General features: G+C 38.0%; 1 protein-coding gene across 4 annotated transcripts in view; it reads right to left on the reverse strand.

Moving 5' to 3' along the window:
- The window catches only part of AGL (amylo-alpha-1, 6-glucosidase, 4-alpha-glucanotransferase), a 75,929-nt gene that overhangs the window by 47,541 nt on the left and 3,548 nt on the right, over positions 1–24,840 (reverse strand). For all 4 annotated transcript variants that reach the window (XM_003808464.5, XM_034931872.3, XM_003808463.6 and 1 more), the window contains exons 3-10: positions 14,689–14,899; positions 13,979–14,145; positions 11,805–12,008; positions 5,771–5,952; positions 5,483–5,594; positions 1,549–1,672; positions 1,103–1,205; positions 904–1,001 (exon numbers count right to left, since the gene is read on the reverse strand). In XM_003808464.5, coding sequence (XP_003808512.4) covers positions 904–1,001; positions 1,103–1,205; positions 1,549–1,672; positions 5,483–5,594; positions 5,771–5,952; positions 11,805–12,008; positions 13,979–14,145; positions 14,689–14,899 — 1,201 coding nt within the window. The remainder of the gene's footprint in view (positions 1–903; positions 1,002–1,102; positions 1,206–1,548; positions 1,673–5,482; positions 5,595–5,770; positions 5,953–11,804; positions 12,009–13,978; positions 14,146–14,688; positions 14,900–24,840) is intronic.

Consider the following 24,840-nt stretch of genomic DNA (forward strand, 5'->3'; position numbering starts at 1 on the left):
TAGAATAAAATAAGTTTGATGCTATTTATAGGAAAAAAACTTCAATATAGGTCAAAAATCTTCATTAGGCTTTTTGAGTAAATCTAGCAGGATGTGAGAAATAGGGAGTTAACATGACAGCATATCTGGCTAACAGTTTAAACAATTTTTAAAACTTCATAAAATTATTTAAAAAAATCATTGAGGCAGCTGGGCATGGTGGCTCATGCCTGTAATCCTAGAACTTTCGGAGGCCGAGGCAGGGGGATTACCTGAGGTCAGGAGTTTGAGACCAGCCTGGCCAACATGGGGAAACCCCGTCTCTACTAAAACTACAAAAATTAGCTGGGCATGGTGGTACACCTCTGTAGTCCTGGCTACTTGGGAGGCTGAGGCAGGAGAATCGCTTGAACCCTGGAGGCGGAGGTTGCAGTGAGCTGAGATCGTGCCACTGCACTCCAGCCTGGGTGACAGAACAAGACTCCATCTCAAAGAAAAAAAATACATAATTGAGGCATTGATGTTACTTTGCAAAGATATTTTTAAAAAAGACTCTTAAGTAAAGATATGCAAAGGCTTTTACTGCACTCTAGTTGCCCAACCTATGCTTTATGTCACTTACAAAGTAAGGAGCCAGATGCTTGCTTAATTTGATTAATGTTGAATTTATTACTAAGTATGCAGTCCTCCAGAAACATTAAATAATAACTATGAATTGGTTTATACTGATGACAGTTTCTCTAACAAAATATTTGCCTAACAAAATTAGTTAATATTAAGCCTATGTCCAAATCAAAACTTCTATTTCAATTTAAGAAATGTACTGAACTCACATGTTAAAGAAAACATTTAGGTTAATTTCAAAAGTTAAATACAATTTTCAGTTTTCAACCATCAATAAGAAAAAAAACAAAAATGCAACACCTGGTAACTAAAGGATGCTTTCTAGTGACAGGTCCTAGTTTTGGACCATGGCCAGCCAGTCGTTCATAAAACACATTTCCCAAAAGACAATTAACTGCCTGAAAAACATTAAATTGTGTTAGATCATCATCATTCTCAAGACAACAAAAAAATAGTAGTAAGATGCAAGGAAAAGCAGCAGTTCAAAAATAAGTAAAACCTGTTCCTGATGATAGTTAATGAGTCGATGCTTCTCTGAATTTAATTCCTCCATTCTTTTATGAAACCAATCACAGCATTCTTCAATTGCTGCTGGCCCCTTGCTAGAGCAGATGGAGAAATGCAGATATAATATTTAATGGCTTTACAGATTCTACATTTAAAAACTTTCTAACAAAGGTCACAGAAACCTTAAATATATTCATCGGGATTTCAATTATGGCTGATGATGTTTTCCAATTGTAAAAATGTTTATATACACATATAGAAACATGGCCCACACACAGAAAAAGTGGGAAAATGTCATGTGCTGAAATAGTAGAATTACAGTGAATTACTTTATTTCATTTTCTATTAAGCGTTTTTAATAAGTAGTATGAAAATCATACTAGCCATAAAGGTTTGTAAGTAATATTATTATTTCACAGAAAAAAACACATTACATACTCATGTGGTATGAAAGTCGTTAGTGCAATGTTCATATCTACAGTACAGCCAAACCGTCTGTATTCAGGATCTTGAATAATCGTAAGATGTTGGTTTGGATCAGACTTGGTTACTCGCCTATTTTCTAAAAGAAAGAAAAGATGATACCTTAAATGCAAATATCTACAAAGAGATTATAACTGTCACTATTTTCTAATTTTTGGCCTATAATTTTTTCACTGAAAATAAAACAAATATTTATTTCACAGGTATCCTCCTACCTCCTCCCCTTCTCATCCTGCTGTGTGCACGTGCGTGCACGCGCAAACACACATGAGGGGTGTGGGAGAGAAAGAAACAGAGACAAAAATAACATAAAAGAAAGACACAAGGATTCCTATCAATTCAATCTCAGCCCCCACTTTTCTGCCTACATCAGCATTCACTTATTCTATTCTTTTTTTATTTTTTTTATATATATATTTTTTATACTTTAAGTTCTAGGGTACATGTGCACAACTTGCAGGTTTGTTATACATGTATACATGTACCTTTTTTTTTTTTTTAAGCACTTTAAGGACTTTAGTGGAACCCGTTTTCCTCCCAGGTGCTACCAAATATTCTAACCTCAGGAGTTCTTTTTCAAGATTGCTTTCAAAGTTTGCTTCCTAAGTCTTATTAACAACCTGACTTTCTTTGAATTCTCTAAAAGAAGCACACAGGTTTAATACTTTTTTTCCCTTTTCATCAACCATATTCCTTGGATAATAACTTAAAAATTAAAAAGGAAATAAATTGTTTTTGGGGAAATTTTCACTCTTTTTCTGGAACTTGTTTGTAATAAAATTAAGAACTGGTACAGGATTGCCTCCATTGAACTTGATTTTATATTAACTAATTAATTTGTGTCTGGCTTATTCTAAAGAGACTTTGAAATGACTTATAAAAACACGAACAAAAAAACAAAATAATGGGTTTCCATAGTGTAGTGGTTATTCACGTTAGCCTCACAAAACAGCATAAAATACAAATCGATTCTTAAAATCCAGTTTCTAAGGTTCATCTGGAAGAGTAAATATATGAAAACTGCCGCCGGGCATGGTGGCTTGCACCTGTAATCCCAGCATTTTGGGAGGCTGAGGCGGGTGGATCACCTGAGGTCAAGAGATCGAGACCAGCCTGACCAACATGGAGAAACCCCATCTCTACTAAAAATACAGAATTAGCTGGGTGTGGTGGCACATGCCTGTAATCCCAGCTACTCGGGAGGCTGAGGCAGGAGAATCGCTTGAACCCAGGAAGCGGAGGTTGTGGTGAGTGGAGATTACGCCACTGCACTTTAGCCTAGGCAAAAAGAGTGAAACTCTGTCTCAAAAAAAAAAAAAAAAAAAAAGAACACTGCCAAGAAATGTTTGAAAAAGAGAAAAAGCTATGCCATCAGTATAAACTAATAATCTTTAGTATTGATAGAATAAAAGAGATGGATCAGTGGAAGAGCACAGATAACAGATGTATATTTTGTATATTACCATACACTATGAAGTATTATGGTGGTACTTCAAATCAGTATAAAAGGATGGATTTTCAACTCAATATAATTTTAAAAATACAAATCAAGTTAAATATCTTCTTTATATAATACACAAAAATAAATTTCAGGTATATTAAATATTCAAATGTAAAAATACAAATTAGAAGAAAAGAGAATGTTGATGGAAGGTCTTTTCTAAGCATGATATGAAATTGGAAGCCATCAGAGATTGAAAAGTTTGACTACATTGAAAAAAAATGTCACCATAAACAAGAGTTAAAAGATCAAGAGCATACTAGGGGATATATTTGAGGCCTGTGTAATAATCAATAATGTCGATATAAAAAAAGAGACAACTCAATAGAAAAATGAGAAGAAACATTAACAGGCAATTAATGGAAGAAATATAAATAGCTAATCAAGGTGTAAAAATATACTTCATTAATAAGCAAAGAAATGTAACTTAAAAGGCTGGGTGCGGTGGCTCACGCCTGTAATCCCAGTACTTTGGGAGGCCGAGGCAGGCAGATCACGAGGTCAAGAGATCGAGACCATCCTGGCCAACATGGTGAAACCCCGTCTCTACTAAAAATACAAAAATTAGCTGGGTGTGGTGGTGCATGCATGTAGTTTCAGCTACTTGGGAGGCTGAGGCAGGAGAATCACTTGAACCTGGGAGGCAGAGGTTGCAGTGAGCCAAGATCATACCACTGCACTCTAGCCTGGTGACAGAGTGAGACTCAGTCTCAAAAAAAAAAAGAAATGTAAATTAAAATAAGGTATGTTTTGCCTAATTGACAAACATGATAAAGGTTAATGATATCTAATGTTAGTGATAATATTAAGTTGGTATAACTTGCTGTGAAAATAAATTTATTATATTTGAAATCTGTATACCCTTTGACTCAATAATTCCATGTTTAACAATGTATCCTTCAGATTGACTCACATAAGCAAGTAAACATAAGGTGTACGGGGATGTATTTTCTGCAGTACAGCTTATGAGACTGGAAGTTTATCCAGGGAAAGGACTTTGTTCTGTTTACCACTGAATCCTCATGTCTAGCACACAGTAGTAGGTGGTTCAATGAATATGCATTGAATGAATGAATGAAAAATGAAAAAACTGGAAACAACCTATCAAAAAGGCTAAATAAATTCAAGTACTTTAAAAATAGCATATTGCTATACAGAGGTTAAAAGAAATAATTAGCTATAGTAAATTCATATTGTCAACTAAAAGAACAAGTTGTTGACAATTTATGTTCTTATTTGCATGCGTAAAAAATAAAAATAAATATAAAACTTATGTACTTACCATATATAGAATTATATAAAATTATATATAAAATTGAATTTTTTTTCACACAGAGTCTTAAGTACAAGAAACAATATGTAGTAGCTGAGATGTGGGTTTTGGGAAAGAAGAGGTCATACATTCTATTTTCTTACACATTTAAACTATTGGGCTTTTTCTCTTTACAATGAGCACATATTATTTCATGTAAATAATACAGGTTATTGGGGGAAGGGAAGATAGAGGCCCTTTAGTAAAATGAAACAGGGAGAAAAGTTAATATTAAAAATTCCTATATTAAGGTGTTACACAATTGCAAAAGTTGATGCATGAAGCTGACTGGGTATCCTAGAGCTCAAGCCATACTGACGTCTACTTCAAAGGCACTATTTCTGAGTCCTACTCTAGTTCTGTTTTCTGCAAGAGAAAAAAAGTATTTTAAGATCTTCCCCAAATCCTCACTGCTAGGTTGTCCTATATGAAATGCAGATAGACTCTTAATAATCCTTTCTAATTTGTCTCCTACAAACTCTACTTTCTCATTTCACCTATTTTTTCCTACCCTATTTTGTTGGGGGTGGGGGGGGCACATTAACTACTTGATTAGTTATGTCCTTAATAGAAGACTCACTTCGTTACCTTTTGTTATCTCGCCAATATCTGGCTTCAATATCACTAGTGGTTAGGTGGCCTTAATAGTGCGCAAAATCAGCTGGGAGCCCCTCTACGTCAGTTAAGTTTCTTACTATAGACAACAGGAGACTATCACATCTCTCAATTTCAAAACTTGTTTCAAGCCTTTCTCAGCTGAAATAACCTGTTCTACCTACTTCCCATTCATACATTTAACAACTATATACTGGGTTCCACAATATTCTGAGCATTCTATGGAACTAACAGTAAGATACAGTACCCGGGGAAATAATTGTGTTATGTATTATTATGACGTGCCCTTTAGATGTTTCTGCTAACTCTCAGCTTACAGAATCACAGTTTTATAATATCAACAATAACACAAATATCATACAATGACATATTTAATAATGACGTTACCCAAAAGAGAGTTTTCCCTTTATAATATTACATTTCTTAAAATCGATAGGAACATTCTAGTATATATCCTTTACCTTGTGTAAGAAGTCTTCTAAATTGCTCAACCGCTTTGTTGACATCTACTTGGAAAAATTCCCAGAGTTTAAGCTTTGGAAAAATATCCTCCCAAATTATTTTTCGGATGGACTGAAAAATGTCAATAGTTAAAAAATACATATATACATATACTTATTTAAAATCAGTTAAGCAAATACTGTTTATCATATTAAAATACAGGTTCTAAGTAATTTTCAACCATATATTTAATGTGTGCTTTAGAAATTTTTTCTGTCTTAGTGTGATACTCCTCTGTACATACTGACATTCATATGGTGATCATTTTCAATCAAAGCAGGTATTCCCTTTTCTTTGTATTTCCCTTCTGCAACATCACAGGAGAAACGCCAAAGTGCTCTGTCTAAGACCCAGGCAGGTTTTAAGTGTGGAGAATTCACAAGATTATAGGCACATTCTGGATGTTCCTGGATCCATTTACTATTAGCAGCTGAAGGAAAAAGGAGACACAAAGGAGTATCTCATAATTAAATTGAAACTGTATCTATGTTAAGATTAGAGGTGAAATAAAACATAAAGATCTACCACTCATTTTTTTCTATATTGGACATCAATTTTACGATGATACTGTTACAGGAAAAGTTTTTTCTTTGGTTATGGTATCCTATCATTCGCTTCAGCATACTTTTTTTTTTTTCTAACTTTAATTCTGCTTAGAAAATCCGATGAAACAAAAAGCAACTCTCTCATAGGTAACACTTTTGTATGGCTCATCCTAAAGTGTTAATGAAATACGTTGTTTTGATAAGTTGGATAAAAGCGAGGTTGAGAAAGTGCTAAAATAAATACGCTCAAGGAATACGAATGTAGCCTATAGTTCAGAATCAGAATAAGGAGTTTGGCAAAGTATTCCAAATATTTACAACATTAAAGATAATTTGTTTTGGCCAGGCACGGTGGCTCAACCCCAGCACTTTGTGGGAGTGGAGGTAGGATAGCCTGCAGGAGTTCAAGACCAGCTTGGGCAACACAGTGAAACCTTGTATCTACCTATTTAAAAACAGATAATTTGTTTTAATTTAAAATAAACGAATGAAAGTTACATGGAATTTGTTTGATCTTTAAAATGGACGAATTATCCCTGAATTCATATTGAAGAGCATGAGTGATTAATGTATATAAAATAAAAAGTAGTAACAATTACTGAATATTTACCACATACCAGAAATTGTTCTAAGCAGTTAAATACGCTAATTTATTACTCCTCACTTCCTACCACACAAATTAGGACATACTGTTATGTTCCCTTAACAAAAGAGAAACTGAAGCACAGAGAGTTAAGTAACTCAGCCCAAGTCATACAGTCAGGAATTAACTTGGCCAAGTCCCTCTTCAGAATATGCAATCTTAACCACATTGCTCTGCTGCTGAAATGAATTGTTTGTGCTTCATTTACTCAGCTGAGCACCCTTATATAATTTTAGAATCATTATTATTTCCAGTTTCAGTCATTTATTTAGTAAGTCATTTATTTACTTAGTATTTATTCATACTCATAATAAACACTCAGATGAAGAAAGGCTATGTAAGGAGCAGAGAAGTTGTAATAAAAGTTAAATTGGTAATTCTCAAAACTTGCATTAAGTAGTTCCTCCGAGATTCATCAACACAATCACTGAAATTCAAGGTATTTTTCAAAATGACAAAATGTAGTAATAACTTATGTCCAAATAGGATTTTCACTTATAAAGAATAAATATTGGGGCTAGGTGCAGTGGCTCACGCCTGTAATCTCAGCACTTTGGGAGGCCGAGGAGGGAGTATCACTTGAGTCCAGGAGCTGGAGACAGCCTGGGCAACATAGTGAGACCTCATCTCTACAAAATTTTTTAAAAATTAGCTGAGCATGGTGGCATGTGCCTAAAGTCCCAGCTACTCAGGAGGCTAAGGTGGGAGGGCTGCTTGAGCCCAATAAGTGGAGGTTGCAATGAACTGAGATTGTGCCACTGCACTACAGCCTGGGTGACAGAGTGAGACCCTATCTCAAAAAAAAAAAAAAAAAAAAAAAAGAGTAAATACCAATGCTGCTCTCATTCATCCATTTATTTTTGAGAAAGGTCTTTCTCCGTCACCCAGGAGTGCAGGAGTGCAGTGGTGCAATCATAGCTCACTGCAGCCTTGAACTCTAGAGCTGAAGTGATCCTCCTGCCTCAGCCTCCCAAGTAGTCAGGATGACAAGTGTATGCCAACACACACAGCTAATTTAAATTTTTCTCTTTTTTTTGAGACAGAGTCTTGCTTTGTCACCCAGGCTGGAGTACAGTGGCACAGTCTCGGCTCACTGTAACCTCCACCTCCTGGGTTCAAGTGATTCTCCTGCCTCAGCCTCTGGAGTAGCTGGGATTACAGGCGCCCACCACCATGCCCGGCTAATTTTTGTATTTTTAGTAGAGATGGGGTTTCACCATGATGCCCAGGCTGGTCTCAAACTCCTGACCTCAGGTAACCCATCCGCCATGGCCTCCCAAAGTGCTGGGATTACAGGTGTGAGCCACTCCACCCGTCCCCAATTTTTAAAATAGCAAAATCCTAAAACTGTTTCTTTTTTCAATATTTTGAAACAAAAATCAACTGTAAAATGAAAGAATTCTAAACAATAGGTAGTGAAAATATTTTTTTCTAATTCTACATGAAAGAAGAGTCAAACTCCAAACTATGTTTTAACACACATCAACATTAAAAAATAAATATGGACTTCTGGAGTGATACAGTAAGAAACTCAACAAACACGGTCCCTAGCAAAACAATTTAACTGGTGAAAATAATTTTAAAAACAATCATTTAGTCCCTGGAAATTATCCTAGGGCATTCAGCATAAGAAGAAACATTTATTTAAGATAAGAACAGCAAGAGTCTTGGCATTTGAACCAAGACCTTTTCCAGGGCAAATGGGTTCCCAGTGTTCTTGGCCTGCTACTTGTGGGAAAGGATGTCAGCTCTGCAAGTAGGGGCTGGGTGGAGAAAAGGAGATTTTTCTCCACCTGCCTGCTTGGAATAGAACTTCTGCAACACGGCCGGGTGCGGTGGCTCACGCTTTGGGAGGCCAAGGCAGGGTGGATCACCTGAGGTCAGGAGTTTGAGACGAACCTGGCCAATATGGCGGGACTCCAACTCTATTAAAAATATAAAAATTAGCCAGGCATGGTGGCTCATACCTGTAATTCCAACTACTCAGGAGGCTGAGGCACAAGAATCGCTTGAACCCGGGAGGTGGAGGCTGCAGTGAGCCAAGACTGCGCCACTGCACTCCAGCCTGGGTGACAGAAGGAGACTCCGTCTCAAAAAAAAAAAAAGAGAAAAAAAAAAATTAAAAAAAAAGAACTTCTGCAAGACAGGGCCGGCAGGGAGAATTAAAAACACTCATAGACTGTGCCTCTTAGCATGAAACTATAACCCCAGGCTGGGAGTTGGGAGGAGAGAATGTCTCCCTCTTGGCCACACCTACCAGGAGTGGAGCACCTGTGATACAGCTTCCATAACAGAGGCATTTGTGTAAGATAATGGAGCAGGTCTTGGTTCAATCACCAAGGATTCTTGTTCTTACTAAGATGTAGTAGATTTTCATATGTTTCTCCTTATGCTAAATATCCGTAGGACAATTTCAAGGGGATTTAAGTGATTGTCTTAAAATAATTTTCACCAGTTAGGGTTGTTTCACTATGTAAAGAGTGTGTGAAGCCTTCACATAACCATTCTGGAGGTTGAATTCTGCTGGATAATACTTTTTTAAAAGAAAACTGGCTGGGCACGGTGGCTCACGCCTGTAATCCCAGCACTTTGGGAGGCCGAGTTGGGCGGATCACTTGAGGTCGGGAGTTCAAGAACAGCCTGACCAACATGAAGAAACCCCATCTCTACTAAAAATACAAAAATTAGCCGGGTGTGTTGGTGCATGCCTGTAATCCCAGCTACTTGGGAGGCTGAGGCGGGAGAATCACTTGAAACTGGAAGGTGGAGGTTGCGGTGAGCCGAGATCGCGCCATTGCACTCCAGCCTGGGAAACAAGAGTGAAACTCCATCTCAAAAAAAAAATAAATAAATAAAATAAATAAATAAATAAATAAATAAATAAAAGAAAACTTGTTTCACAGAAAGGATATTACGATTTGCAACACTTTTCAAGTAAGGCTGTGGCAAGGTTTACTTCTTTTACATTGCACAGAATCTCAAATGTCTCAGAAATACAGTCTGTGGTAGAGCCTGCTGCTGTACTCAGTTTTACCCTCCCTTTCTTTCTTTAGTAATAAAATTCCCAAGGTTCAACTTTACACATAGCTGACAAACTCAAGACTACGCTGCAGGTCTCCTTTAAGGTAGGTATGGCAAGAGACAAATTCCTGTGATGCAATATGAACACAGTAATATATATCATATCATACCCAAAAAGACATGCCTGCCCTTTCCTCATTTCCACTGGGGAGAATGTGGTAGCAGGAGCTGGAATAGCCATATCTGACTAAGAATTTGAAGCAAAGTGTTGGAGACTGCAGAGCAACATGAGAGAAACTAGTTCCCTATCACCACTGAACTACCATCCTAGTTCAGGAATGCCTATCTAATCTTTTGTAAGAAATAAATACAATTTTAGCCTTTAGTCCCTATGTTTTTCTGTTATAGCTGCTTATGCCATATCCTAACTCATACAATTTATAACTCATAAAATGCCCTTATGTGGTTTGATAAATCTGATTTCAATAATATTATAGATCTCAAAGTGATTATCAAGACTGTCGAATTTTCCTTTACAATTTTTTTACATTATTTTGTAAGAGATGGGGGTCTCATTATGTTGCCAAGGCTGGTTTCAAACTCCTGGCCTCAAGTCTTCCTCCCACTTCAGCCTCTCAAGCAGCTGGGATTACAGGTGCAAGCCACAGCACCTGGCTTAATAATGTCAAATTTTCAAATGAAGAATACTGAGTTCTTAGCTATTATGAAGTTTTCACTGTAGAATTGGAGGCTTGGCTTCTAGGTACATGCAGAAACACCAAATTTTAGAATGTACCTATTTCTTTACCTAACTTTGCCATTATGATTAGAGATTTTTATTTATATTGATGAACCAGATCTATGAGCTTTTAAATATCTTCATAGTTTCTATGGTTACTTGGAGAACTGTTTTATGAAACAGCAGATTGTATCTTTTAAATGTTTGTACCAACTAGAATTCTTGTTCTTTACATATGCAAATCAGTGGTTTCCAAACTTTTCTACATTGTAGCATACACACAAGATAACATTTGTAAGGTAAACTGGGTTAAACCCAAAGCTGCTGATGGCCACGCTTTGTCAGGCTAGGCCAGGCCAGGCTCAGCTCCTCTGACAGGTGAGGGGAGCAACCATTTCCTCAAGGATCGCTAGCTGGAAAAATCTGATCTATTTTAATAGAATTATATACCACTAAGGAATCTTAGGAACCAAAACAGACTAAATGTAATAAGCTCTTTTAACATGTAGGAGACATAATTTCCAGATACAACTTCTGAGAGTTTACTAATAAGTTTCTCTCCGAATAATAGAAGTCATTCAGTTTTTTCATATATGCTATAGTACTATAGTACCAGAGCTCCTGCTAATATAGGATCCATGAGTTACTTGGGAAAGGATTAATAGAGTAGTCCCCTCTTATCCTTAGGGGTACCTTCTAAGACCTCAAGTGGATGTGTAAAACTATAGATAGTATCAAACCCTATATATATATATTTTGATATTTTGTTTTTTTTTTATCTGATAACTGAGCAGGCTATTAAGTAACTGGTGGACAGGTAGTATTTACAGCATGGATGCACTGGACAAAAGGATGAGTCACATTCCAGGTGGGATAGAGCAGGATGGCATGAGAGTTTGTCATGTTACTTAAAACAGCATGAAAATTAAAACTTATGAATTGCTGATTTCTGGAATTATTCAATATTTTTGAAATGTGATTGACTGCAGGTAACTGAAACCTCAGAAAGCAAAACTGCGAATAAGGGGGGACTACTGTACTGTAAGTTGAAATATGTGATCATTATGTTCCTTCTATGATCACTCTCCTGTATTTATAAGCAACAGATGCAAGATACTTATATATTGACTTAATCCTCAATTAAGAATGTTTTCTTTGAAAGGAAAAATATTAATTTTTTAAACGGAAGGACACCTAATCATCATTTGTGTTTTTAAAATTTATGTTAGCCCCTTTCCTTTCCCTTTCTTTCTTCCTTTCTCTTATTTGTGTGTATATGTGTGTGTGCATAAATTCTCATCAAAATTAATGAAGGCAGTCAATGAAGCTCATACCAGTATGATTGTAGACAACATCAGTAATACAAATAACATTCCATTCCTTTTTTAATTTTTCCACTAGCTGTCCAACATCATTCCAGGTATACTTTCTATTAGGTCTTGAAAAGTCAGGATTTAATTCTAACTGATTGGCAAGGGAGTAGCATGACCTAGATAGTCCAAGAGTCTGCAATGGGGTAAAATGAATCATGTTGTAGCCTGCAAAGCAAATAAAGGAAAGACCACTGTAAAAACAAACAAACAAAACCAGCCTAAAATGAAGAAAATATAAATTTAAACTTTCTTAAGTAATTATAAATAGCAAGGCAAGCATGCTACTGGAAAAGAGGTCAAACACTTGGGTTCAAATCCTAACTGTACCACAAGAGACTTTAAGCAAGTTTATTTAAATCTTTCAAGATATGTGTCCTCATATACAAGACAGAGATAATGAGATAATATTTGAAAAAATTCACACACACTGCCTATTAGAAAATTTATATACTTAACATGTAGTAAATTTATCTTCTACGAGTATATCAACACGTCTTTCTACTACTTTTAATGTTCCATAGTACTTGTATTCTGTTTTAGTTATGTCAGTGAACTTCTCATTCCTTTCTTCATGTATTATCCAACTTAAAAGCAGAAAATTAATATTGAGATCAGGTGCAGTGGTTTGCACCTGTAATCCCAGCACTTTGGGAGGCCAAGGCAAGAGGACTGCTTGAGCCCAGGAGTTCAAGACCAGCTTGGGCAACACAGTGAGACTTTTGTCTCTACAAAAAATAGATCAGGCCACTGCACTCCAGTCTGGGTGACAAGAGTGAGACACTGTCTTAAAAAAAAAAAAAAAAAAAAAAAAAAGGCCGGGCGCAGTGGCTCATGCCTGTAATCCCAGCACTTTGGGAGGCCGAGGCAGGTGGATCATGAGGTCAGGAGATCGAGACCATCCTAACACCGTGAAACCCTGTCTCTACTAAAAATACAAAATATTAGCCAGGCGTGGTGGCAGGCGCCTGCAGTGCCAAGCTACTCGGGAGGCTGAGGCAGAAGAATGGTGTGAACCCAGGAGGCGGAGCTTGCAGTGAGCCGAGATTGCGCCAAAATGAAACACAAGTTTCATTTTGCTCTTGGTATTTATGGTAGCACATGTCTTCTACACAAAAGATGGTTAACCAATGTTTGTTGAATTAAAATGATACATAATGATAATACATTTTCCTTCACTTTTCAATAGCTTATTTCTGATTTTTATATGGTAAAGTCTTAGAAATGATAAGTGTTTCATTATGGAGTTCCTTCATTTCTTAAGCTGAACCACAAAATTTGCCATTTTTATAGGTTAAAAATGGTTAAGTATCAAAAATGTAATATGGGCCAAGCACAGCAGCTCATGCCTATAATCCCAGCACTTTGGGAGGCCAAGGTGGGCAGATCACGAGGTCAGAAGTTTGAGACCAGCCTGGCCAACATGGTGAAACCCTGTCTCTACTAAAAATACAAAAATTAGTGAGGCATGGTGGCGGGTGCCTATAATCCCAGCTACTCAGGAGGCTGAGGCAGGAAAATCGTTTGAACCCGGGAGGTGGAGGTTGTAGTGAGCTGAGATCACACCATTGCAGCCTACGTGACAGGGTGATACTCCGTCTCAAAAAAAAAATTTTTTTTTAATATGGTTCTATCTACTTATATTACTAAATAATAAGAAACAAAATTAAACATAGAGGCAAAAAGATATGGTTTGGATTTGTGTCCCTGCCCAAATCTCATTTCGAACTGTAATCCCCGATGTTGGAGGAGGGGCCTGGTGAGAGGTGTTTGATCACAGAGGTGGATTTCCCCCTTGTTCTCATGATAGTGAGTGAGTTTTCACAAGATCTGGTTGTTTAAAAGCATGCAGCACCTCCCACTTTGTTCTCTTCCTCCTTCTCTGGCCATGTAAGACATGCCTGCTTCCCCTTTGCCTTCTGCCATGACTGTAAGTTTCTTGAGGCCTCCCCAGCCATGCTTCCTGTATAGCCTGCGGAACTGTGAGTCAAACCTCTTTTCTTTATAAATTACCCAGTCTCAGGTAGTTCTTTACTGCAATGAGAGAATGGACTAATACACAAAACTTTTGAAATCTATATCACAGAGGATAATTACATTTTTTTTTAAATAAGAAAAAGAAAGCAAGCTGACATTACCTGATTCTTTTGCAACCCTAAGTCTGCTTTCCCATTCATCAAAAGGTCCCAAACACTTAGCTAAAAATGTCTGAAGAGTAACACAGTCCAAGGGTAGCACATGATTATCAGCACCAACACGTAAAATGGGGTCCACAACTATGTAACCTCCACCACTTTTTTCATTTCTAAGGGAAAAAACAAAACAAAAACTTTTCAGTCAGTGATAGAAAAAAAATCCTCATATAATATAGTCTGACTCTAACTAAAAGGTTAATTGTCCCAAATAAAATGTATTTATTTCTAAGCACATAAAATCATTTTAAAAGTTGCAACAAAACTTAATGGAAAAGCTACTTTTACCCTTTCACAATCTACATAATTACATGTATAATACACAAAATATCCAAGAATGTTGGTTTAATGAAATATAAGTATACTAAAACCTATCAGTAATAACAAGGGCACGCAAATAAACAGCAACCTATAATCAGGTTGCATGAAATTACTACATTTTAAGATGTTACTTAAAATACATTTACTTGATACTTTAGCTCTGCAATGGACCATAAAATTACCTCCTAGAAATCAAAGAATATTCTATTTGCATCTCAAGGAAGCACTACAAAAATTGTACTGCCATGGTTCATACAGTAACATTTACAAGTTAGGTGACTTCAAATTACAGAACAAATTAACTTTTTTTCTCACAAACAAAACACCTGACTTACCCTTGAAGGAAATAATACTGAAATGAACCAGATTGTTGCAGATTAAGTTTACAGTATTTATCAGAATCATCTTCTCTTTCTGTTGGATTTTCCCAATCCAGAGAACGGAATTTTTCTCTATTAAATGTTTCTCCAGGAAATGGGTAATTTGTATACACGGTAACTGCTTTTCCCTGTAAAGTTGGGCCTAATCGGAACTGTAGTTCATACCCTAAATAAAAAGCACATGTTAATAAACTCATCGTAGGACTTAAATTACCACATTGAAAAACATGTTTTATTTAAAGTATTAAAAAACCTTGATTTTTCAATTATGTTTAAAATAACTCCACAAACCTAATGCTGTTTTGGCACTACTTTGTATTCCAATTTAGCTGAATTTCACATTTTAGCAAGTATAGTAAACATCATAGAGCTGTCTGCTCTGTAATGTCTCTTTCTCCTTCCCCTGGAAACGCATTCCTATTCACATAGCAACTTGGGATGTGCAAATTCTTATATAACCCCATTTACCATGATCCCCCATCCTCACCCCGAATTAAGTACCCAATGGCGGGCATCTGAAGAGAGACCTTCTCTAGTATTTTTCTAACTGCAACAGAGAAAGCTAGTTTCTCTATGGTGTCAGAAAGTATGTGATAGTCTGTAAAACTTGGGAGCTACCATGGGACTATTATCTCACCATACTGAGAAAGCTAGTCTTCACTGACAGAAGTCAACCTCTATAGAGGCAGAATTCAGGATTCTAACAGGAGTTCTGAAGGCAACTGAACCCGACTGATATCTGCTCAAGTCCAGTGATGTGCTAATAAAGATTTAGCAACTGACTAGGGTGGTGGGAACCTCTGACTTGGAGTGTTTGCTGACTTTCTGGTGGAAATAATCCCGACATGGGCAATCTTAAGCTACCAACACGACAACATTGAACGTGGAAGTGGGAAGGGATGTGCACAATCAGCTCTTGTGAGCCAGCAAAAGCACCTCCAGCACACTACTGCCTATATCCCTATGCTTCATGGTTTAGTTACTAAAGCTGTCTTGTAATCCTGAGAGCCAATGCATTTCTACTTTTGCCCAAGTTAGGTTATTTTTAAAAAAACATACCTTAGACTTGTGCAATATTTACAAATATTTTGCCATAAGCGAAAACAAATAAGCACATTACAGTTAAAACTACTGTGAAAGAAACATTTTGGTTGGTTTAAAGCAGACTTTAAACCTTCTTTATAATTATTAGAATACGAAAATACTGACTATGGTCAAGTCTATTAGAAATATAATACATATAAATTTTAAACACGAATATAACTTTCAATTCATAATGGGCAATAATAACTGACGAGGCAGGAAAGTTTAGTTCCACTGAGTAAAATCTTTAATATCTAAGGAATTTCTTTGAGAGGAAAAAAACTAATATTTACCTATTTAATATATATTATTTATAATTTATAATCCTTGATTTATTAAACATCCAACAAAGTAATAAAAGAGGATATACTAACAGGGATATTTTCTGTGAACAAAAGATTTCAGTAAAAGACACTAGGAGAATGCTCTATAGTGAAACTAAGAAATTCTTCTCTAAGCAACTAAATGTACTTTTTCTATAATACAATTTGGCATTAATATATTAAGAATGTTTATATTTTTTGATCTAGGCATTTTATATAGATTTTTTGAGAAAAGTATCAGTGATGTAAACAGAGATTATGTATAAGGATATTTATCACAGCCTCATTTATTGAAATTAAATAAACTGACAACAACCTAAATATCTAATGATTGGCAGTGATTAAATAAATTATGGTAAATCTACAAGCTGGCATATTGTAAAGCCATTATAAATCATGTTATCAAAAGATATTTGGCCAGGCACAGTAGCTCACGCCTGTAATCTCAACACTCTGGGAGGCCGAGGCGAGAGGATCACCTGAGGTCAGAAGTTTGAGACCAGCCTGACCAACATGGTGAAACCCCATCTCTACTAAACGCAAAAATAGCTGGGTGTGGTGGTGTGCACCTGTAATCCCAACTACTCAGGAGGCTGGGGCAGGAGAATTGCTTCAACCCAGGAGGCAGAGGTTGCAGTGAGCTAGGATCGCACCACTGCACTCCAGCATGGGTGACAGAGCAAGACTCCATTAAAAAAAAATGTAATAACCACTTTTAATTTATTCTATTTTGTTACATTGTACACATTTATGTAGAGCTTTTAAAATATCTTCTGGAAAAAAGTATGGCTGAAACATGGCAGTAGGCAGGGAGGTAGAGTACATACACCATAATACTACTACAAACAGGGGAAAAAGGCAGGTTACAAAATTGTTTAGATAGTATAATCCTAATCAAAAAAAAACACAGAAAAAATGCTTTTTATACATTTGCGTAATTTTATAATTAGGGAAAACATTTTAAAATTAGAGCTACAATTATGAAGGGATAGACTAAGAAATAATTACAGAAAGAATTAAAACATGAAGTAAAATACTTAGTGACTGAGAAGCATAAACATTTACATCTCACAAGAATGACTAAATTTATCATTAGGAGAAATAGTGTCATTTTGAACAAGTACAAACAGCAGAGATTAGCTGTCTGGGTATATGTGTACAACCTGTCCCCTGTTAAGTTTATACAAATACTGTTTTTATAATTACACAAGTATTCAGAGAACTTGCAGAGCAAAGGTTAAAACTCATCTAAAATCTCCAAAACAGTATTTGGATCAGTGCTCTACCTTCAGGAAAAAACCCCAATAATTCCCAAGCTAAGTCATTTATTTATATAATATATATGTATGATGTTCTCATAGATTATGTAAATTATAAAATATAAAAGTTAACTTAATGGGATAAGATATAAATGAAATAATAATATTTAAATAATACATTTTATTTATTAGTGGGTAGAAAAAACCTTTTGGCTCTCGCTAAAAATTAATATTGATAATATCTCTCAGTGAAAATGTAACTAAATAAATTTCATTATTTTAAAAAGTCTTGGTTTTAATATTTTGTAATAAAGTGATTCAAAGATTTCAAGTTCTACTTATTTTGGGTAAAATCATATAATGATGGAAGAAGCATTTCTAAAAATATATATTCAAAATGCTTTCACTATAGCAAGGGTTGGCAAAGTATATCCAGCCTAATCCCCATTTCTGTAAATGAAGTTTTACTGGAACACAGCCACATCCATTCATGTATGTTTGCCTATGGCTGCTTTCCTGCTACAATGGGAGTTGAGTCGCTCCAATAGGGAGTGCATTGCCTGAAAAGCTGCAAAGATTTGCGATCTGAACTTTTGCAGGAAAATATGTGCCAAACTCTGCTCCAAGCATCAATTTCCTTCAAAAAAGCACTTAACTTTCTCACTCATGTTTACATCAAAGACTTAAGTTTTTATTTATTCTGAAAATATTTTCTAAGTATCATACTATCTAATGCTACTTGTTATTTCTGAAAAGGACGAATCTCAAACACTTTCTAACTCATCTTTTAAGTTCGATCACTCCTGTGAGGTAAAAGAACTATTCTTGGTTACTCTACCTCTCCTTACAAAGTAATATAGAGACTGTTATTTAAGATAATATAACCCGTAAAGCTACTTAACCTAGCTTAAGTAAAAGTGCAATGCATGGCAACATACTGCAAACAAATGAGGGTGTGATTGTCAACCCCTTCCAGACCTACAACCTCTACGTTTTCTTCTGAGTATGCCTTTTTTGTTTGTAACTTATCTGACATACAAACTGAGAGCATAATTCATATATTAACGTAATTCAATGTTGCTAACATATAACAGACTTAAAAAACTAAAACAGGTAGAGAGAAAAGAAAAGAGCCCTCTCCCTCTTCCCCCCTCCCCCTCCCCCTCCCCACAGTCTCCCTCTCTTTACACGGTCTCCCTCTGATGCCGAGCCAAGGCTGGACTGTACTGCCGCCATCTCGGCTCACTGCAACCTCCCTGCCTGATTCTCCCGCCTCAGCCTGCCGAGTGCCTGCGACTGCAGGCGCGCACCGCCACGCCTGACTGGTTTTCGTATTTTTTTGGTGGAGACGGGGTTTCACTGTGTTGGCCGGGCTGGTCTCCAGCTCCTAACCGCGAGTGATCCACCAGCCTCGGCCTCCCGAGGTGCCGGGATTGCAGACGGAGTCTCATTCACTCAGTGCTCAATGTTGCCCAGGCTGGAGTGCAGTGGCGTGATCTCGGCTCACTACAACCTCCACCTCCCAGCCGCCTGCCTTGGCCTCCCAAAGTGCCGAGACTGCAGCCTCTGCCCGGCCGCCACCCCGTCTGGGAAGTGAGAAGCGTCTCTGCCCGGCCACCCATCGTCTGGGATGTGAGGAGACCCTCTGCCCGGCTGCCCAGTCGGGAAGTGAGGAGCACCTCTTCCCGGCTGCCATCCCATCTAGGAAGTGAGGAGCGTCTCTGCCCGGCCGCCCATCGTCTGAGATGTGGGGAGCGCCTTTGCCCCGCCACCCCATCTGGGATGTGAGGAGCGCCTCTGCCCGGCCGCGACCCTGTCCGGGAGGTGGGGGGCGCCTCTGCCCGGCCGCCCCTTCTGGGAAGTGAGGAGCCCCTCTGCCTGGCCACCACCCCGTCTGGGAGGTGTACCCAACAGCTCATTGAGAACAGGCCATGATGACGACAGCGGTTTTGTGGAATAGAAAAGGGGGAGAGGTGGGGAAAAGATAGAGAAATCAGATTGTTGCTGTGTCTGTGTAGAAAGAAGTAGACATGGGAGACTCCATTTTGTTCTGTACTAAGAAAAATTCTTCTGCCTTGGGATGCTGTTGATCTATGACCTTACCCCCAACCCTGTGCTCTCTGAAACATGTGCTGTGTTCACTCAGGGTTAAATGGATTAAGGGCGGTGCAAGATGTACTTTGTTAAACAGATGCTTGGAGGCAGCATGCTCCCTAAGAGTCATCACCACTCCCTAATCTCCAGTACCCAGGGACACAAACACTGCGGAAGGCCGCAGGGTCCTCTGCCTAGGAAAACCAGAGACCTTTGTTCACTTGTTTATCTGCTGACCTTCCCTCCACTATTGTCTTATGACCCTGCCAAATCCCCCTCTGCGAGAAACACCCAAGAATGATCAATAAAAATAAATAAATAAATAAATAAATACAAGAAAAGAAAAGAAAAGAAAGGGAAGAAGGAAGGAGGAAGGGAGGAAGGGAGGGAGGGAGGGAGGGAGGGAGGGAGGGAGGGAGGGAGGGAGGAAGGAAGGAAGGAAGGAAGGAAGGAAGGGATGTTGTATTTTCTTTCTGTAGCCCAATAGATATATCAGCGCATACCCCAAGGGATACATAGCCACTCTGTAGACCTCTAATGCAAATCACTGAAACTAAAATTTTTATATACAGTAAATGAAACATCAGAGAGCCTACAGTAGGTCAGATTCCATGACTCAGTTTGCTAAAATTAGCTGAGGTCATAGCAGTACATGGTGTGGCTATCTTATTCCTCATACTAATGCTAGGATACTTAACTTGCATTAGCCATGTCTCTCTTGTAGGCAACTAGCATAATGAGTGATTAAACTATTATTGTACATAAATATGTTCTATCTTTTCCCCTCCACTCAATTTATAGAAACTCAGTCTTCTAATCAAAGAACCTTTATGTCTAAATATTTTCTTTAAAAAATAGTAAAAATTATAAATTTCATCAACCTACTTAAAAGATGGAAGAATTTCAGATTTGGGAAGTACTTATTTTGTTCATTATTCTTTTTTTTTTTTGAGACCGAGTCTCGCTCTGTTGCCCAGGCTGGAGTACAGTGGTGTGATCTTGGCTCACTGCAACCTCTGCCTCCTGGGTTCAAGCGATTCTCCTGCCTTAGCCTCCTGAATAGCTGGGACTACAGGTGCATGTCACCACATCTGGCTAATTTTTGTATTTTTGGTAGAGATGGGGTTTCACCATGTTGGCCAGGCTGGTCTTTAACTCCTGATCTCAGGTCAACTACCCGCCTCGGCCTCCCAAAGTGCCAGGATTACAGGAGTAAGCCACCGTGCTCGGCCTGATTTTATTCATTATTCTACCACTAAATGAGATAGGAAATAAGCGAAAAAGCTATGATTTGTCTAGAAAAGATCATTATTTAGTCTTGTACTTGTTGAACTGGAAGAATCTATAGAAATATCCGTCTTAAAAACGAGGAGGAATTCCTTCTTGTAGAAAAGAGAGAAGGAAAGAAATATGAGGGCTTTGATGACCAATAAAATATGAAACAGCCAAAAACTGCCAGAGTTTTTCCTCACATTTGATTGGTTACCAAGTCCTCTGAACTTGAAAATAACTCATACTTTGTCCTCTCTTTTTCTTTTTTCTCTTTTTTTGAGTCGGAGTCTCGCTCTGTTGCCCAGGCTGGAGTGCATTGGCACGATCTCGGCTTACTGAAACCTCCGCATCCTGGATTCAAGCAATTCTCCTGCCTCAGCCTCCCAAGTAGCTGGGATTACAGGCACCCGCCAGCACGCCTGGCTAATTTTTATATTTTTAGGAGAGACAGGGTTTCACCATGTTGGCCAGGCAGGTCTCAAACTCCTGAACTCAGGTGATCCGCCTGCCTTGGCCTCCCAAAGTGCCAAGATTACAGGTGTGAGCCACCGCGCCTGGCCTTGTCCTCTCTTTTTCAACTCAGGCTGTTCAATCCTTTTCTTTAATCAGATGTGTTTTTAAAATAGCCTTCTCAATGCTTCTTGTCTCCAATGTCCCTTCTCTACCACTCATCTTTCACATTTCAAATTATCTTCCTTTTTTTTTTTTTTTTTTTTTGAGACGGCATCTTGCTCTGTCACCCAGGCTGGAGTGCAGTGGCGCAATCTCGGCTCACTGCAAGCTCCGCCTCCTGGGTTCACGCCTTTCTCCTGCCTCAGCCTCCCGAGTAGCTGGGACTAGAGGCGCCCGCCACCAGGTCCGGCTAATTTTTTTTGTATTTTTAGTAGAGACGGGGTTTCACTATGTTAGCCAGGATAGTCTCGATCTCCTGACCTCGTGATCCGCCCGCCTCGGCCTCCCCAAGTGCTAGGATTACAGGCATGAGCCACCGCACCCGGCTTCAAATTATCTTCTAAAACAAAATGATCACACCATTACTGCAAAAAAAGGTGGCACATTCTCATTTATAACATTTGGATATATTTACCGGTTTTAACCAGAGTTATAAAGTCAACCACATCATTCTTTTTTCATAAATCCTTCAATTTCCCTCTTCAAATAGGTTAGCTTTTACAATTTTTGCTAGTTTTAACTAGAGTTCTAGTAATCAATCAGCATTACACTGCACTAGGTTTGTAAGGCTGTCCCTATCCTCACAGATTTTATTTTATTTTTTATTTTTTTTTAAGATAGAGTTTTGCTCTTGTTGCCCAGGCTGGAGTGCAATGGTGTGATCTCAGCTCACTGCAACCTCTGCATCCCAGGTTCAAGCGATTCTCCTGCCTCAGCCTCCCAGGTAGCTCGGATTATAGGCATGCGCCACCACGCCCGGCTAATTTTTGTATTTTTAGTAGAGAAGGGGTTTCACCATGTTGATCAGGCTGGATGGTCTCAAAATCCTGACCTGGGGTGACCCACCTGCCTCGGCCTCCCAAAGTGCTGGGATTATAGGTGTGAGCCACTGCGCCCGGCCCTTTATTTTTGTTTTTTAAAGACAGGGTCTCACTCTGTCACCCAGGCTGGAGTGCAATGGTGGGATCATAGCTCACTACAGCCTTTAACTCCTGGGCTCAAGAGATCCTCCAGCCTCAACCTCCTAGGTAGCTGGGGACCACAGGCAAGCACCATCATGCCCAGCTAATTTTGTTTCTTTTTTGTGGAGATAAAGTCTTACTATGTTGTCCAGGCTGACCATGAACTCCTGGCCTCAAGTGGTCCTCCAGCCTCAGCCTCCCAAAGCACTGAGATTACAAGTGTGAGTCACCTGCCCTCATCAATTCTCACAGATTTTAAACCCTAGTCTGACACTGTAAGACTAACAAGCGTTTAGACACTGCTTCATTATTCAGCACTTAATAGTTCTGTGCTCATTGTGTAATTGGAAATCAAAGGAAGCAGACAGTGAAAAATTAGGGAAAGACTTCACAAAGGAGGTGATATTCTAGCTGAAAGTTGAAACTTAGGCAACACATAGACTGACAGTAAATGGGATTTAACAGATATAAAGGAATCTGATGGGAGTACGGGTATAAGGACAGGCATGAGAAAAACTGCTGAGAAGGGAATTAACAGGAATGACTTGGGCAACTGTAAAGATCTATGACATTAATGATGGAGAATGAGATACAATCTTGGCTAAGGAAGGTGTAGTCTCATTACAGAACGTCTTAGAAGTCAGACAGAGGTATTTAAATTTGATTTTATACATACCACTTAATAACAAAGGGAAGAGACTGCATAAGATTATTCTGGCATCTATATTCAGCCATACAGAATAGACAGGCAATCAGAGATATTTGGAAAGAAACTGCAAGCTTAAAAAGAGACTGCAGGAAAAGAGAAGAAATCATCAAAGAATATAAGGTTTCTACCCTGGGAACTATAAAAATGGAGATGCCACGAAATAAACAGGGAAGCTGAAAAATAAAGGATCGAGAATGGGCAGGGGATATTTTTGGACATGCTAGATTTAAGCATATGCAAGTTGAGCTATCCTAATACTATTCTATTGCATAATATCAGGTTGAAGCCAAGGTCCAGGGTGGGAATACATGGAGTGATTCATATCAATGCCTTATATTTATTTAGGGCTTTATCACTAAAAATTCATGTATTATTAATTTTGAGTCTCAAAACCTAGAAAGGTAGAAGAGCAGAAATTACCACTTTCATCTCACCAATAAATAAATTAATGCTCAGAATTGGGGCCATGCCCGGTGGCTTATGCTTGTAATCCCAGTACTTTCAGAGGCCAAAGAGGGAGGGTTGCTTGAGTCCAGGAGTTCAATATCAACCTGGGCAACACAGTGAGACCCAGTTTCTACCAAAAAAAAAAAAAAAAAAAACATTAGCGGGGCATAGTGATGTATGCCTGTAGTCCCAGCTACTTGGGAGGCTGAGGCAGGAGAACTGCTTGAGCCCAGGAAGTTGAGGCAGCACTGAGCCATGATCATGCCACAACACTCAGCTTGGGCAACAGAGTAAGACCCTGTCTCAGAAAAAGAGAAAAGGAAAAAAAAAAAAAAAAAAAAGAAATGAATGCTCAGAATTAATGTAACTTGCCCCAAGTCAGCTTGCTAGCAGCAGAGCCAGGAGAATTCTGGCTCTAGATCTACCCGTCATCAAATGCTGAAAGCTTCCAAGAAGAAGAAAGCTCAAGGCCTTTCCTCCAAAAGTAGTCATTAGCACAGAGGCAACAGTTGAGGCCATGAGACTGTGTAACTAATTCTTTGAAGGAGAACAGAAAAAGAATTCCTAGCAGATACCCATAATTAATTAAAAAGTGAAAGGAAGAGAGCCCAGTAAGAGACACCAAGTTGACAAGAATATGCAACAGGGGAGGGGGAAAAAAAATCAAAACCAGAAAAGTGCAGAGTCAGGAAAGCCAAAAATGGAGTAGGTACTCAGTGATTTTAAATGCCAAAGTTGGAAAAAGACGCGGATTTGGCATGAAGATAACACATTGTATGTGTGAAATTTTTTTCAAAAATTTAATTCTTAAAACATTAGCGAAATTTAAAAATTCCTTTGAAATGTTTATGACTATCAACAACCATTTGGTACATTAATAAGGGGGACTGGATTTTTCATATATTACACTTCTTCAATGTTGCAAAATTACAAAGGCTAAGAAAATAACACATCTATTAACTAGCCTTGTAGAAAAGTAATTTTATCTTTTAAATACAGATCAACTATAGTTCAACATAACCAGATGAGTTATTGCACTTTTTATTTGCTAAGAAAATATTTTCAGCTTTTACCTACTCCACATTTGAGAAGTTTTTGATATACATAAACAATAGTTTATTATACTTTTTGCTGCAATCTATTTTGTCAATTCAAAGGTTCAACAAAGGAAAAGAGACAGTTATACAAAGGCAAAACTACATGCATACCCAAAGCAAAATTACATACGAAGTAATTTACCAAGTTTTAATAGTAAATGTTATTAGAAATAATATGGGCAATCTTCT

This window comes from Pan paniscus, chromosome 1 (assembly GCF_029289425.2).
Source record: "Pan paniscus chromosome 1, NHGRI_mPanPan1-v2.0_pri, whole genome shotgun sequence".
In the NCBI taxonomy this organism is placed as follows: domain Eukaryota; kingdom Metazoa; phylum Chordata; class Mammalia; order Primates; family Hominidae; genus Pan; species Pan paniscus.